Source organism: Heterocephalus glaber, unplaced genomic scaffold (genome assembly GCF_053883595.1).
Source record: "Heterocephalus glaber isolate CG9 unplaced genomic scaffold, H.glaber_assembly_v1.0 deba00001503, whole genome shotgun sequence".
Taxonomy (NCBI): Eukaryota; Metazoa; Chordata; class Mammalia; order Rodentia; family Bathyergidae; genus Heterocephalus; species Heterocephalus glaber.
In genome coordinates, this window is record NW_028258323.1 from 866,534 (window position 1) to 884,380 (window position 17,847).

At 38.8% G+C, this 17,847-nt stretch overlaps 1 protein-coding gene across 7 annotated transcripts in view; it reads left to right on the plus strand.

Moving 5' to 3' along the window:
• Arhgap24 (Rho GTPase activating protein 24) overlaps window positions 1-16,745 on the plus strand; it is a 400,876-nt gene extending 384,131 nt beyond the window's left edge. For all 7 annotated transcript variants that reach the window (XM_004870505.4, XM_004870510.4, XM_004870509.4 and 4 more), the window contains 2 exons: window positions 8,552-9,629; window positions 14,601-16,745. In XM_004870505.4, the coding sequence (XP_004870562.2) occupies window positions 8,552-9,629; window positions 14,601-14,844 (1,322 nt within the window). In that variant the 3' untranslated portion in view covers window positions 14,845-16,745. The remainder of the gene's footprint in view (window positions 1-8,551; window positions 9,630-14,600) is intronic.
• Window positions 16,746-17,847: the final 1,102 nt, after the last annotated feature.

Genomic DNA, 17,847 nt, shown 5'->3' on the forward strand with positions numbered 1-17,847 from the left:
CAGTGACTACAATATGTTATTTAAATCAACCTGTATAAAATGATAGGAGTCAGGGGGAATTGCTGGATTGGGTAGCACAGTGGGACTCCAGAATCTGCTGGGACTCTGCATAATAGCCTGGTGATTATAACCACTCTGACCTCATTTGGGCTTAATGAACCTCATCAGCATTCTAAGGAAGAAAATGACAGGGAGGAGGGAAGAAAAAAGCAAAAAGATAATGCACACATATCCTCATCACTACCAACCTAGTCTCAGAGAGTCCCCTGCAGAGGACGGTCGCCATTTGTTATCACAGAGACTAGATGAAAGCAAAGCCTCCTGACACACAAGAAAAAAGGTTCTTAGTCTGCCAGGCCCTGACTCTCAATCTATAATTGTGGCAGATACAGTTTGTCGTGGCAGATACAGTTTGTCGTGGCTTTCACGCCTCATCATGGACACTTTGGAAAGCTGCTCTTCAATTAATTAAATGCCTCCCAGAGTTCTTTGCTATAATGGAAAGCAGGGATGCTTCAATGTTAATATTCCAGGGATGGAGAAAAGGATCATTTTCCCTAAGTACTAGTCGAGAGTCTCATATAACAGAAGCTAGGAGCCCTTGAAAGTATGTCTTTCACAATGGCAAATCATATAACAGAAACAAGTAAACAATGTCTTCAACAATTGCAGTGTTGACAGACATTTTTGCTGCTCTAAAATCTTTCATCAGAGTCACTGCATTGAAAATATGATTAAAATCTAGATACTGTTAAAAGAGGAAAGATGTATATACAATAAAATTAACTTCATGCAGTTTGTTGTCTTGCCCAAATCTTCCATAATTGATGGTATTTCAATAGATTTTTGTCTTTTATTTGGATTCTTAGAAGTACTCTGAGTTTATTTATGATTCTTACTAGTTTAAATTCTAGCAGCTGAAAGATGTTCAGATAATGTAAAAATTGGAATAAAAAAATTGAGTACCATTGACCCTTAACTTACAAACTCAATCCATTCGAGAGGGCTGGCTGCAACTCAAGTTGGTCAATTGAAGGCTCAGACTCTTCTACACAGCCTTTGAAGTCTCTTTCTTGTATACAGGAAAATCTCAGTGTCCTTAGAGAGAGCTAGGCTCAGGATTTCTCAACCCACACAGGAAAAGATGTTGTAATGTTCTTTCCAGAACTCTTAAATGTATATCTGATATCATGTAGAAGCACAAATGGCCAGCATTTGGGTTGTAACTCAAGACTTTTATTGTAAGTTAAAACTAAAATTCCAGTTGTAACCCAAGTTCTTTGTATGTCAGGCCTATCATAACTCAAGGGTCCATTGTATCAAATTTGCCTTCACTCATTTATCCATCTCTGTCTTTCAGCAAATAGCTTAACCTTTCTGAAACCCAGTTTTCTCACCTGAAAAACTCATACTTCTGGGGATCTTAATTTGGAAGATACATAAGAACCACTCCCATCTACCAAGGGCTATCTTGAACTCTGTTGCAAGCAGGAATCACATGGGAATATTATTACCATGCAGATTCTGGGTCAGAAAGTCTGCAGAGGCTCCTGAAATCAGGATACTCCCAGGTGAGGGTAGTGTCTCTGGTCAGTTATTGCAGGTGTCACCTGGAAGCCAGCTAGAAATATATAATCTCCTGTCTCACAAGATGGCTATGGAATTGGAATCTGAATTTGGCAAGACCTCTAGGTGATCTGTATGAACATTAAAATCTGAGCAATGTTAGTCTAGCAGCAAATGCCCAGTCTAAATATGAATTCAAATCATCACAGAAAGAGTTTACAGGATGTAGATAAACATAACACATTTTTGTATTCACAGTTTGAGTATGAATTATTTTGCTAATTTATTGCTTCAGGCTGTAAGGTGCTTTGTCCCAGGTCAAGCTTCTGCTCTTGGTTGTCCCAGCCAGTTGAAGGAGGCAGAAGCCCTGAGTATGTAGCAAAGAACAATATGTAAAGATGTATTTGATATTTCAACTGATATGCCATAGCACCTGATAGGTCAATGGATTTTTTTGTTGTTGTTGTTAAATTCTTTAATTGATACATTATAGGTATACAGCACAATTACATTTCTCATTGGGAATTGTACCTTTACATAATGCATCTTGGTTCTTATTTTTTCCCCATTCTTAGCCCTCCCTTCACCCCCTCCACCCTTCCCTATTTACAAAGAATTATTTTCCATTTTTTCCATTTCTCATCATTTTCCCTTTCCCTTCTTTCTTTTCCCCTGCCCCTCCCACTACCCCTACCCCTTTGGACCTTTTCTTCCTATTTTGCATTATCGATTATTCATTCTAATCATTGGTACATTTTAGGTATACAATATAATGACATTCATCATTGGAAATTTGCACCTTTACATAATCTCTCTTGGTTCTTATTTTTCACCCTTTCCCAGCCCTCCCTTCAACCCCTCCATTCCTCCCTATTTACAAAGATTTTGTTCCTATTTTTCTATTTTCTCATATTAATCCCATTCCCTTCTTTCCTTTCCCCTAGCCCTCCCACTTCCTTCCCCTTTGCCCCTTTTCTTCCTATTTCACATTATCTATTATACCTTTTAGTCCTTATTTACACGTTCAGTTTCTCAAACCCAAGAATCTATTTGGTATTTATACATGTGTATCCTATTTATTTCACTTAAGAGTATCACCTCAATGTGCATCCACTTAGCTATAAATGTCTCTAATTTCTCATTTTTTATAGCTGAGTAGTACTCAATTTTATATAAAAAAAAAACAACCCCACATTTTCTTTATCCAGTCTCCAGTTGATGGGCATTTGGGCTGTTTCCAAGTTTTAGCTATCACAAACTGTGCTGCTCTGAACATGGGTGCACATATATCATTGTGGTATGATTTTTTTAATTCTTTAGGGAAGATCCCCAGCAGTGGAAGAGCGAGGTCAAATGGGACTTCCAGTCCTAGTTCTTTGATGTATCTCCATACTGATTTCCACAATGGTTGCACCAGTCTACACTCCCACCAGCAGTGGAGAAGGGGTCCTCTTTCCCCACAGCCCCTCCAGCATTTGTTATTGATTGATTTCATGATAGCAGCCATTCTTTCTGGAGTGAGGTGAAATCTCAGCATTGTTTCCATTTGCATCTCTTGAATGACCAGTAATATTGAACATTTTTTCATGTATTTATTTGCTATTTCTACTTCTTTGTCTGAGAAATGTCTGCTCATTTCAGATGCCCATTTTCGGATTGGGTCTTTAAATTTGGGAGGTCTGATCTTTTTAAGTTCTTTATAGATTTGAGATATTAGACCTTTGTCTGAGGAAAAGCAGGTGAGGATTTTTTCCCACATTGTGGGTTGTCTCTTCACACTGCTGGTGGTTTCTCTTGCTGTGCAGAAGCTTTTTAATAAGAAGAGATCCCACTTCTTGATTGTACTAGTTCACAGGCAACTGAGGTTTTGTTCATAAAATCTTTTCCTACACCAATGCCTTCAAGAGTTCTACCTAACCTCTGTTCCAACTGGTTCAGTGATTTTATTTTAATATTTAGATCTTTAATCCATTTTGACTTTAGTTTAGTGCATGGTAAGAGATACAGGTCTAGTTTTAATCTTTGGCAAGTTGAAGCCCAGTTTTTCCAGCACCATTTATTAAAGAGGCTATCTTTCCTCCAGTGAAGATGTTTGGCTCCTTTATCAAAGATGAGATGGCTGAGTGTATCTGGCTTTGTTTCTGCATCTTCTAATCTGTTCCACTGGTCCTCAAGTCTGTTTCTTTGCCAGTACCATGCTGTTTTTATCACAGTAGCTTTGTAGTATAGTTGCAGGTTGGGGATTGTGATACCCCCTGCCATGTCTCTGTTACCTAGAATTGCTTTTGCTATTCTGGGTCTCTTCTTGTTCCAAATGAATTTTTGGATTGTTTTCTCAAGGTCCATGAAGTATGCTGCTGGGATCTCAATTGGAATTGCATTCAATCTATATAGCAGTTTTGGAAGTATGGCCATTTTCACTGTACTAATCCTTCCTACCTAGGAGCAGGGGACGTCTGTCCATTTTCTGATATCATCTTCAATCTCTCTTTTCAGAGTGCTATTGTTTTCAGAGGTCTTTGATTTCTTTCACTAGATTGATTCCTAGGTATTTCAGTTTTTTGGATGCTATTGTGAAAGGAATTATCTGCCCTATTTCTCTCTCAGTGAATCTGTCATTCATGTAGAGGAAAGCTATTGATTTTTGTGTGTTGACCTTGTAACCAGCTACTTGACTGAATTTGGTTATTAAGTCTAGAAGACTTTTGGTGGTGTTCTTGGGGTCTTCTATATAGAGTATCATGTCATCTGCAAATAATGACAATTTGACTTCTTCATTTCCTATCTTTATTCCTTTTATTTCTTTCTCTTGTCTAATTGCCATGGCTAATGTGTCCAGAACTATATTGAACAAGAGTGGTGATAGTGGATATCCTTGTCTTGTTCCTGATTTTAGTGTGAAGGATTCCAGTTTTTGACCATTTAGTATGATTTTGGCTATTGGTTTTTCATAGATGGCTATTATCAGGTTGAGGTAGAGACCATCTATTCCAATTTTTTATAGGGTTTTTAACATCAATGCATGTTGGATTTTGTCAAATGCTTTTTCTGCATCTATGGAGATAATCATATGGTTTTTGTCCTTGGCTCTATTGATATAGTGTATTACATTGATTGATTTGCGTATGTTGAACCATCCCTGCATCCCTGGGATGAATCCCACTTGATCAGGGTGTATGATCTTCTTGATGATCTTCTACATTCTGTTTGCCACTATCTTATTAAGGATTATTGCATCTATGTTTATTAGTGAGATTGGCCTATAGTTCTCCTTTTTGGTTGGGTCTTTCTCTGCTTTGGAGATCAAGGTGATGCTTGCTTCCAGGAATGAATTTGGGAGTATTGCTTCCCTTTCAATTTCATTGAAGAGTTTAAAGAGTAGTGGCAGCAGTTCCTCTCCAAATATCTTGTAGAATTCAGCAGTGAAGCCATCAGGGCCTGGGCTTTTCTTAGTTGATAAGTTTTTAATTACATTTTCAATTTCATTGGTTGATACTGGGTTGTCTGGAATTTTTAGGTCTTCTTCATTCAACTTTGGTAATTCATATGTATTTAAGAATCTGTCCATTTCTTCTGTGTTTTCCATCTTATTGGCATATAGGTTCTGGAAGTAGGTATTGATGATCCTCTGGATTTCTGCTGGGTCTGTTGTCATTTCATCCTTTTTATTCCTAATTGCATGGATTTGGGCCTTTTCTTTTCTTTTTCTGATAAGGTTGGCAAAGGGTTTGTCGATTTTGTTAATTCTTTCAAAGAACCAACTCTTGGCTTCATTGATTTTTTTGTATCATTCTCTCAGTCTCCATTGCATTGATTTCTCCTCTGATCTTTATAATTTCCTCCCTTGTATGAGCTTTAGGGTTGTCCTGCTCTTCTTTTTCTAGAAGCTTGAGGTTCAGCATCAGATTGTTTAATTGGGCTCGTTCTGTTTTCCTAATATGCATATTCACTGCTATGAATTTCCCTCATAAGACTGCTTTCATTGTGTCCCATAGATTCCGATATGTTGTATTGTCATTGTCATTTAATTGAAGGAACTGTCTGATTTCTTCTTTAATTTCCTCTGTGACACATTGGTTATTCAGAAGTGTGTTGTTCAGTTTCCATGTGTTTGTGAAATTTTTCCAGTTTCTTTTGCTATGGATCTCCAATTTCATCCCACTATGGTCTGATAATATATAGGGGATAACTTCAATTCCTTTGCACTTACTTAAACATGTTCTATGTGTGAGTATGTGGTCTATTTTGGAGAATGACCCATGTGCAGCTGAGAAGAATGTGTATTCTGATTTTGTGGGGTGGAAGACTCTGTAAACATCTGTTAAGTTCATTTGTTCGAGAGTTCGATTGAGTTCTAGTATTTCATTACTTATCCTTTGTCTAGTTGATCTATCTATTTGTGACAGTGGGGTGTTGAGGTCCCCCACTACAATTGTATTAATGCATATATGACTTTTCATGTCTGTTAGTATTTGTTTTATATAGTTGGGTGCACTAGTGTTTGGTGCATAGATATTTATGATTGTCATCTCTTCCTCTTGGATTCTTCCCTTTACTAGGATATAGTGTCCTTCTTCATCTCTTTTAATCAGTGTTGGTTTGAAATCTACTTGATCTGCCAAGAGGATAGCTACTCCTGCTTTTTTTCAGGTTCCTGTCACATGGAGTATTGTTTTCCACCCTTTAACTTTCAGTCTATGAGTTTCCTTTTGAATTAAGTGTGATTCTTCTATGCAGCATATTGTTTGGATTTTGCTTCTTGAGTCATTCTGCCAGTCTATTTCTTTTGATTGGTGAATTGAGACCATTAATGTTGATGGTTATAACTGAAACATATTGACTTGTCATTGCCATGACTTTTTCCTTTTTTTGGATTCTCCCCCTTTACATTTAATTTCTTGTCATGCCAGATGGGTTCATTCTGCTTTGCTTCCTGGAGTTGTGATCCTCAAGGTCTGTTCCTAGGATATTGTGTAAAATTCTTTGGAGCGCTAGTTTGGTGTTCATGAAGTTCCTAAGGTGCTCTTTGTCATGAAAGTATCTTATTTCTCCATCCATTTTGAAAGATAGTTTTGAAGGGTACATCAATCTGGGTTGGAGGCTGTTTTCTTTTAGGGCTTGGAATATGTCACTCCAAGCTCTTCTTGCCTTGAAGGTTTGTGTTGAGAAGTCTGCTGTGATTCTGATGGGCTTTCCTTTGTATGTGATTTGTTTCTTTTCTCTAACTACTTGTAGAACTTTGTTCTTCTGTTGAGTTTCTGGAATCTTAACAATTATATGCCTATGTGTAGATATTTTTGATCAAGGCTATTTGGAGTCCTATATGCCTCACTTATCTTTATGTCAAGTTCTTTTCCCCTGCTTGGGAAGTTTTCTGCCATTACTTCTGTGAAGAGTTTTTTTATGTCATCTGCACTCTCTCCTGTTTCTTCATTGACTCCAGTCAGTCTTATGTTATTCTTCTTTGCATCATCTAGCAGCTGCTGGATTGATTTCTTGTGTCCCCTTATAATTTTGAAGCAATTTTTCCTTTCCTGGTCACTAATTGCAATCTTATCTTCTATATCTGAAATTCTGTCCTCACATTGGCTCATTCTGCTGTATAGACTTTCAGTGGAGTTTTTCATCTCCTGGAAATCTATTTGCATCTGTTTTATGGATTCTATTTGTTTTCCTATGTTGGTATTCCATCATGTTCCTCAGCTCCTCTCTAGATTTATTAATCATGTCTTGCACTAGGAGCATAATTTCTCCTGTTATCTGAGAAATTATTTCTGATTTCATTTTTTCTAGATCCCCTTTTGTTGCCAGTTCAGTGGGTCCAGGTGGTTGAGTATCAGAGTGTTCCATCTCATTTCCCTTTGGGGTTGCTGTAGGTGATCTGGAAGTCTGATTTTGAGACTTATTTTTGTGTTTTCTCATTCTGACCAGGGGGGAGTGTGGGGGGGGTGCTGTTGGCACCCATGTGGATCACCTCCTCTGAGCTGGGAGAGTTGGGACAGGGGCCAGGAGTGGCAATAGGGATGGTGGCCCAGAAGCCCCTTCCTCTGGACCAGGAGCAGTGGGACGGTGGCTCTGATGCCCCTACTTCTGGGCCGGGAGCAGCAGGATGGATGGCGGCCCCAAAGCCCTTTCCTCTAGGCTAGGAGCAGCAGTAGGGATGGTGTCTGGGAAGCCCCTTCCTCTGACCAGGAGCAGTGGTCAATGGATTTTTTAATTGCCAGTTTAGTGAAAGATGAACCTGAGTTGATTTCTCACATTTACCTGTAAAACTTGCAATAAATGTAGTATAATGATTATAAGCCTAGGTGTTGAACTGGATAACTGAGTACAAGCCCAAAGTCTGTTCCTCAGTAGCTTTGTGACTTTATTCAAATTACTAAACCTTTCAAAGACAGTGAGAATAACAATATATATTCACATATATGTTTTAAAATCAAAGTAAACTACAAAAATAAAATGCTTAGTACAGTTCATGGAACAGGGTAAATCCTCAGGAAATTTTAATATCTATTGCTTTTATAGTCATCAAAAATATAATCTGGTACTTCTGATAATAATGCTGAATTTTACCTAAATGTGTTTCTTTTTTTTTTTTTTTTTTTGGTACGGGGGATCGAACTCAGGTCCTCGCACTTGTGTAGCAAGTGCCAAAACCACTGAGCTAAATCCCCGGCCCTACTAAATGTGTTTCTTTAAGAGTCACATTTTTTTCTTTTTTAAGAGTCACATTTAAAATAGGAAATACAATGGTACCTCCATTCATGAAATTAATTCTTTCCACCATTCTGCTCCTAAACTGAATTGGATGAGAACTGAATCAAATTTCTCCATAAGGTCAATGTTGAACTGAACCATTAAATTTGCTTTGGTTCTCATCCAACTTGGTTTCAGACTAGAACTATGGAAAGAATTAAGTGAACTAACCCATCACTGTAATCAAAACTGACTCCTTCATACTCCTTTCTTTTCTATACAATTTCAGGCACTGTGGTGGTCCAGCAGTTGATGTCGGTGATGATTAGCAAACACGATTGCCTCTTCCCCAAAGATGTAGAACAACAAAGCAAGCCCCAGGATGGAATGAGCAACAACAACAATGACATTCAGAAGAAAGCTATCACGGGTCAGTTACAGAACAAGGAAAACAATAACACCAAGGACAGCCCTGGTAGGCAGTGCTCCTGGGACAAGTCTGAGTCTCTCCAGAGGAGCAGCATGGACAATGGATCCCCCACAGCTCTGCCAAGCAGCAAAACCAACAGTCCAAGGAACAGCGTCCACAAGCTGGATGTGTCTAGGAGCCCCCCTCTCATGGTCAAAAAGAACCCCGCTTTCAATAAGGGTAGTGGGATAGTCACCAATGGGTCCTTCAGCAGCAGTAATGCAGAAAGTCTAGAGAAAACTCAAACCACACCCAATGGCAGCTTACAAGCCAGGAGGACCTCTTCTCTGAAAGGGTCTGGTACCAAAATGGGCACCCACAGTGTACAGAATGGAACAGTGCGCATGGGCATCTTGAACCCCGACATGCTTGGGAACCCTGTGAATGGTCGCAGCATGAGCTGGCTGCCCAATGGCTATGTGACCCTGAGGGACAACAAGCAGAAGGAGCAAGCTGGAGAGTCAGGCCAGCACAACAGGCTTTCCACCTATGACAATGTCCACCAGCAGTTCTCCATGATGAACCTTGATGACAAACACAGTGTGGACAGCGCCACTTGGTCCACTTCATCCTGTGAAATCTCCCTCCCTGAGAACTCCAATTCCTGCCGCTCCTCTACTACCACCTGCCCAGAACAAGACTTTTATGGGGGGAACTTTGAGGATCCTGTTCTGGATGGGCCACCCCAGGATGACATTTCTCACCCTGGGGACTATGAAAACAAAAGTGACCATAGGAGTGTGGGAGGTCGAAGTAGTCGTGCCACTAGCAGCAGTGACAACAGTGAGACATTTGTTGGTAACAACACCAGCAACCACAGTGCACTGCACAGTTTAGTCTCCAGCCTGAAACAGGAAATGACCAAACAGAAGATAGAGTATGAGACCAGGATAAAGAGGTGAGGAAAATCTGGAGATCATAAATTCAGGAGTGGGCAACAGCCTCCTCTTGTGGCACAGAAATCTCATGAGGGGCTAAATATGCAGACTTCAAGGGCAGAGACCCAGGTTCAAATCCTCATTGCACCCTCTGCAAGCTGTGGGACTTTGGGGACGTTAGTTTAATCTCTGTGTGCCTTCGCTTTCTAATGGGAAAAATTTAGATCCTAGTTGCATCTACCTCAGAAGCACTGAGAAGTCACTGTGCCTCGTCCCTGGCACAGAACTGGGACTCAACAATGTCATAATTATTATTAAATATGTGAGTTTGTATGAGAAGACTGGGTGGAACAGGAGTGTGAGGAGATGGAAAGAGAATAAATTACCTGCTAATTTCACTGACAAGAAAAGTATTAAATCAGAGTTTTTAAAAATTGAGCTAAAATGTCAAGGTTAATAAAACAGTGTGCAGATCTTTATTTTTTTTTTCTTTCAATCATTGAGTGCTAAGAGAGTGTCTTCTATCTGCCAGGCCCAGAGATCCAAATGAGCTCAGAGAAGTGACAGATGCCAAGTGACGAGGGGCGTGTAAAGGTCATGTTCAGTCTTGGGACCTATGTAGGACTTTTCACATGTATTAATAGGGAAAAGAAAGATTGAAGCAGGCCATGTGACTAATATGGAAGCAGCGATGCTAAAATCTGCTTCCTATCAATTTGCCTCTTCTCAGAAGCTGCTGAGGCAGAAGTTTGCTTAGCAGCTCCCTCAGGGTGGCAGTGTGGGCAGGTGAAGGGACACTGGCTGAATGTCCTGTATTTGCAGTTCTCCTGGGGGTCAAGGGTCCCCTTGAGAATGCAGCCCAGGATTCACAAAGACAATCTTGTGCTGGAGCCCTGGAAATCACCACGCCCTGCATTTTCACCATGGTCACAGAAACTACAAACAGATGGTGCTATGTTCTGTCACTGTGCTGTAGAGGGAAGAACTCCACATTATTGAGTCAGGAGAAGCAGGGTGGCGGCTCAGTTCAGCGCAGGCAGCCCTTCTAGGGGTCTTCATTTCAAGCTGTGTGTTCTGGGGACCTCTTCCTGTACAGTGGGTAGGATCCTCAACAATTTGTCCTGCTTCAGCTCATCCCATGGCTCCAAATTCCCTGGTTTTATTTGTAACTTGATATATACATAAGTGTACATATAGTTGAATTTAATTCATCCTAATGTTTCCCATCCTTTTATCAAATATTAGGTGACAGGATAACACCCTTTAAGGAGATACAGAATCTAAATGCAAACAAAAATACTGCTTAAGAGTTTGAAAAATTACTTCCTTGGACAACATTTTTTGTAAGCTTCATTGAATGGAAAGGTGGTTTGAATTTTTCTATGTAACTGCAATACTGAGTTAAATTAAAAAAAACAACAGCCTTTGCTTTTTAAGATTGCTCTTCTGTCTGAGTATAGGTTTTGGAACCATTAACCACCAGGATTCTGAAATGTGGCCAGTGCTTAATGACAAGTTAGCACTTAGCCCTGGAAAGCTTATCTTTCAAAGCAAGGATAACACTTTAAACTTCTGTGAGGAGCAGGAAAATGTTAGTCTGAAGCTGCAGGTGTTTGCATTCATATATGAGGATGTGGATGATGAATTTGTACTCTAAGATCTATTAGTCATTTCAGACAGTGTGATAAAATAATAGAACTTTCCAGCACTCTGTGATTTACACGAGCCATTTCACCCTAGCATTGACACCAGAGACAAGTCTGTAGGAAGTTGGGGAAGGGGTGTGGCAGTCCTAAACCCTGCGAATATAAGAGGTTAACTGTTCTGGCTAATTTCCAATCCTCTGTTTAGAGTTATACATTTTTCTTTAAATTCCTCTTTCACCCTACTTCAAAAGTATTGAGGATGGGTGGATGGGTGAATAAAGAGAGACAAATGATAGAATATTTAACTTGTTTAAATTATCAGCAAGACATAATATATTTAAGGTTTGTTTTCCCAGTACAGGGAATTGAACTCAGGACCTTGTGCTTGCCAGACAGGTGTGGTGCCACTGAACTACATCCCTGGCCCTAAAATTTTTAGTTTTTAAACATGTCAGTTTATTATTCTTTCTCCAATGCTTCCAACTGGTTTCTAACTTTATTTTTTTAGAAAATATTGTACTGTATAGAGAGAAATTCATTAGTATGATATCAATTATTTGGTCCAGTAAAAACTATTCTCTTCTTATTGAGTTGAGATACTATATAAAGACAAATAGATCAAATCTCATCAAGATGTTGAAATCATCTATATTTCTTCTAATTTTTATCAAATAGATGTAAAATTTCTGAGAAAGGTACCTTAAAATCTCATAATATTATTCTTGGGGTTATCAATTTCTCCTTATTATTAATAAATTTTATATTGAATAATTTAAGTCTTTACTACCTTGTGAATAAATATTCAGAATTTTTATGCCTCCCTATTGAATTGATCCTTTTATTGCTAAATCAGTCATCTTTTATTGCCATGATATTTTTTGCCTGAGTCTATTTTTTCTGATGTTAATATCAGTATACCATCCTTTTTATTAATAATTTCGTGTTGTTTTCAATCCTTAACTTTCAATATATATGTTTTATTATTTGATCTGAGGACTCCTAATTCTTTCACTTCTAGAATATTTTCATTCATCACTATTTATTTCATCTCTGCCATTTCTCAGTTTCTCTTTCTAGAGCCTTATTAAGAAATGTATATTTGCCAGGGATTTAGCTCAGTGGTTTCGCCACCTGCTGCACAAGCACAAGGACCCAAGTTTGATCTCCAGTACCAAAAAAAAAAAAAAAAAAACAGAAGAAATGTATATTTTTAAAAAAGAAATGTATATTGGACCTTCTTAATCTGGCCTGCATCTCTGTTCATTTCTTTGTCTGATAGTAAGTTGCTGTACTTAGTCTGAGACATTCTGTGTTTCTCAGACCTCTTTTCTAGTTTACTCATTCTCTCTGCTGCTCCTTCAGTTCTGCCCTGCCCACAGGCCTATCAGTAGTTTTTGTAGTTCCTTCTTTGCAGTGGTATCTTGTGTTTCAAGCTCTCAGCTTAATCACTTGCAGTTTTCTGCCTTTTTTATACAACGGCCCCATCTTCTGTGCCCATGCAATAAGAAGGACTTAGCCCCAGCCTCTAGGGCCTCTGTGTGGGACCAACACTCTTGCCTGTTCAGTGTACTTCGCTATATATGAATTAGTTCTGATGCCTAAAAGTATTCTTTTATTTATTTTAACCTTCGCACCTTAAAAAAATCTTTCTCTTATACTTTTCAGCATTTTTATGAGTTTGTATTGGGAGGGATTCTTTATATCTTCGACTCAGTACTTTAGATTCCAGGAAATTTCACACACGTTCCTGATATGTACAAATGTAACAACAGATTGTTTGAAAGGGTCCTCTTTCTTATCAAACTTTGGCTTATCGCAGCATTTTTAGTTCCAGAATAGCTTCACAAAACGAAGAGAATATGCTGTATTTTGGGTGGCAACCAGTGAGGTACCAGATTCTTGCATAACATCATTGTGCTTAAAATAGTCTTTTCAACTATTACATAGTAAAAAATATTATTCTTACAAAGGGATGACAGATTCCTTTTTAAGTGCTCTTATCTGGATGAAATATCAGGTAACATAAGAGGCTCATTTTTTAAAAAACAAAAAATAATTGTGATTTTTATTTTATAATTATTAAAATAAAAGCCATACATATATACATTAACATTTCTAATTTCAGTGATCTGGTAAATGTGAATGACCCAATGTGGTTTTAGCTCAAAAAAGGAGAAATGAAAAAGTCACCCTATTGCTAGGCCACATCTTATAGTAAATAGTGTTTAATACTTCTCTTTTGAAAAATACATGTACACATATGCATATATATGTGTACATATGTACATATGTACTTGTGTGTGGAGATCTTTGGATCTTTGTGGTTATTGAGAGAAATATAGTCTCTGTTTTTAAATAAATTACCCTTTTTGGAAAACTGAAAAATTGGTGACAGCAGGCTCCCAGATGTGCCCCATGTTTACAAAGTATCAAGTGGAGTTACTTACTTAATGCCCACACCTTTGCCTTCTCTTATCAGTGTAACTCAGCTACTTCCATACTATAGATAGTATAGACTATCTGCTTGCTAAAAGCCTATTCTTAGAAGTGGACTTAACCACAAAATAACATCTTTTTTATCATTGAAACACAGTACCTGACACCCACTATTTAAAGATAGGAGGTTTAAATTGGTTCATGGTTTCAGTTGATTCAGTCCATAATCAGCTGGCCCCAAGGCAAGAATGTCTGGTGGAAGGGCATGGCAGAACAAAGCTGCCTAGTTCATGGCTGCAGGAATGCAGAGCAGGGGAACACCCTCAGAGAGGAAGGAGCCAGGGCCCAGCCAAAGACGCTGAGGCTATGCCTCCATGGCCCCCAGGCACACTGGGCATGTCTTAATCCCCATGAACTCAACATTTCAGGACAAATAATTACAACATTATTGTTATCAATGTTTTTCCTTTGATAGAAGGCCAATTGGTTGTCTTTTTTTTTCTAACTCTGTCAGAATTTCCTACTTATGTTTAGTAAGGCCACATTGATGTTAATGTACTGGAAGCTTCTGGGGTTTGGCTGCTTTCTACTTCTGCCCTGCCTGTGCTGTATGATTTGAGTCCCTAGCTTCTCTGTACTGACACTCATTCATTGACTATTAAATGATATCTAATCACTTCCAAGAGATGTCTTGGGCCTTACTAGTAAAATGAGAGTAAATCATGTCAGCCATTACCAAGATAATACCACAAAATAAAACCTTTTGATCATTAGACCTTGCTCTGCTCATTTGAAAGGGCTCATTTTAACTTCCTGAGCACTGTCAACAGAGTTTAGAAAATATTGGTATCCCTCTTACATTTCATTCTCTTTTTCTCTTATTCTCTCTCCCCTGTCGCCTCCTTGTAGCTTAGAACAGCGAAATTTGACTTTGGAAACAGAAATGATGAGCCTCCACGATGAACTGGATCAAGAAAGGAAAAAGTTCACTATGATAGAAATCAAAATGCGAAATGCCGAGCGAGCAAAAGAAGATGCTGAGAAAAGAAATGACATGCTGCAGAAGGAAATGGAGCAGTTCTTTTCCACGTTTGGAGAGCTGACAGTGGAACCCAGGAGAACTGAGAGAGGAAACACGATATGGATCCAGTGAGCCTGCTTTCTCCACTGTCTGGATGGCCATGGGGAGAACTGTGGGGACTCTGATGGGAGGGGATACGGGAGTAGGTGGCTGGTCACCTGGCTGTACAGAGCCCTGCTGGTGAGAGAGATCATTTACAATCATTAACTATCCGTGTCTACAATGTGTACCAAAGTTATATCATGCCACATCATGCTACTGTCAAGTGTTACAACTGGATATGTGTATATAGAGTAGTTTTTAAAAAGTAACCTAAAACTAAGAAGCTTATCTCAAGAATTATTTTATTGCAAGCCTTGTATTTAAATGTTAAATCAATATGTTGTTGCAATTTAGCTTGCTCTCGAGCTTCACCCCTTGCACTTAACATAAGCTATTTTTGGCGTTGTGTTATCATCTGCTTATTTTATAGATCAATATTTTTATTTCCCCTTTTGCTGAGGAAATGAAGATAAGAAGAAATATATATATATAAATATATATAAGATGAATTGCTGAAATCTAAGGATTCCTTTGTGGCTGCGCTCTTTGTGCCAATAGACCTTGCCATGACCAAAAAGAGAAATGTAAATAATTTTATAAAACATAGGAGAATCACAAAGTACCTTTGGGTTGCTCTTTGAATTCTTTCCCTTGGCACCACTGCTCATATTGTTTTAGGAGATGATTGGGACAGGAATTTACAGGCTGTGTAAGGGAGTCCCCTTCTCAAGCCCCCTGTCCACCTTGCCAGATCCACACGTACGTGTCTCCTGTGCAAGATGCACCTTGCTGGGGGAACATGGTAAAGATGGGCATTTAACCTTGGGTTCCTGAGTACTTGCTAACTGAATCCCTGTAACTGCTGAGTGGTTACTAGAGGAAGTCTTTCTTCCGTTTGGAAATTGGGAGACAATGCTTGCTAACCCATGAGCACCTGTGCCATCACTCAGACCCCCCGTCCCCGAACAATTGCACTTTGAAATGCCAACAGTGAGTGGGATGTCCCTCTCAGTGAAACCTCTAGATTAGGTGTCATATAGTCATACCTTTCTCCTACTCAGGCTGTTGGCATCTGGGATTCTCTCCACACCACAGCTGGCAAAGGCAGTTTGCAGCAAGATGATGAGAGAAGGGACCAGGAGAAAGTTTGGAACAGACAACTCTTTTGCTTCTAATTTTGGCAATATCATTTTTTTCTCTATTGGAAACTTACTCACTTGTGTTAATTTTTAAACATGAATGCATACATGTCCAATTTTGACAAGTATGTGATCATCAGTAATGTTAACTTTCAAGAAAAATCCAGAGTTCTCTTCAGATACTGTTCCATGGGAATGGTTCTTCACACTTCAAGAAGGCAATGATTATGAGAAGCCAGGTGAATAAATCTTACAGAAGAAAATAAGTCACAAAAGGCAAATCAAAAATAAAGACTGAGTGTATGGGATTTGTGTTCATGGAGATCTTATGTTTGTATGTGTTTATTTCTTTTCAAAGAAAGTGGTCTTTACAGCATTTATTCTTGTCAATGTTCTTCTTTTGTTTATATCTCCCCATTGAGTTTGTGTGGTCTTTTGGTATCAACCAGGATCTATATAACAATAACTGCTCTATCTTGAGTCCTTTTGCTCTGTCTTTCCAATTAAGTAACAAGACACTTACAACTGTATATCCTATAAGATATTTAAATTCAAAATGAGCAAAGTGCTCTCAGTAACTCTATATACTTTTGCCTCTTTCTCCAGTTCATGTCTTAGTTAATGAAAATTTTGAACCCATCCTGGAAACTATATGAAACAATAGTAAAAAACAAAGCTTATGAACCAAACACCCTGAGTTCAAATTGTCTACAATTTGATAATTGTTATTAAACCTTCAATGCATAACTTTTCCCACTGTGCAACTGGAATAATAAACATATTTCTACCATAGACCTTCTCCGTGGTTTTAAGGAAATAGCCTGTGTTAGACTGAGCATGGCAGCTCATGTACAGGAAAGGTTTCATGAATGCTAACCTGTTTTTCCTAAACTGCCTTGTTTTTGTTTCATTGCCAAACCAAGTTGTCTATTCCACTCATCTTTGCCATTTTAATCTGCTCTCTTTAATCTGTTTCTCCTGTCTTTTGATGAAAGCATCCTACCCAGTCACTTGTGTTCTGGTATTTTCCTTATGTTTGCCATTTTTGCAAATTGCCCCTTCCTAAATCCCCCATCCAGCCACATCTTGGCCTTGCCAATAGCATTTGATGACTTTCACTGGACCAGGACAAAGTCCTTCACATAATGTGAAGGTTCTGACCTCCAGGTTCATTCTCACCTCCTACCATATTCTGTTATACTCACCATGCCTTCCATACCTCCTGAACTTCCCACCTGCTGATGGTGTGCCCTTCTTGTCTGCCTTCATTCTGTGTGAACTCTCAGTATCTTTTAAGAGCCAACTCATTGTTCTCCATGAAGCTTCTTAGAACCTCAAAGTAGAGGAAGTTGCCTTTTGTGCTCCCAATTTGCAAGTATCTCTTTCAGTCTTTCCCATATATTACTATTTTCTTAATGAAATAAGCATTTTAGGAAGGAGCATGATAGTGTGCAAATGGCAGAAAACCTATTCAGACCTAAATGTACATCTCAACAGGACTTATGCAAGATGCACTCCAAGGACTTCTCTGAGCCTGTTTCACACCTGTGAAGTGGAAATAATTCCCACACAGTAGGGTCACTGTTATGCTGAAAAGCAATATGCACTGTCCCATTACCCACCCTTGGCTGCACTGATAGCTTGACTGCTTACTGGATTTTCTTAAGGGACCAGGATAGTGTCTTTTTATCTTTAAATCCCTCCCTCTGCAAGCTTTTTGCCAAATAGAGTAGCAGCACAGAGAATTAGCAATGATTTTTTAAATGAGAACACAATAATCTTCCTGTTATCCTACCTCTGGTTTATGAAGGACATCACTGTTAATTTTAATTATTCATCTCAAAAACAATGTCCTACACTCAGTGTTTATTACAAGCAGCATGTCCATCTGGGT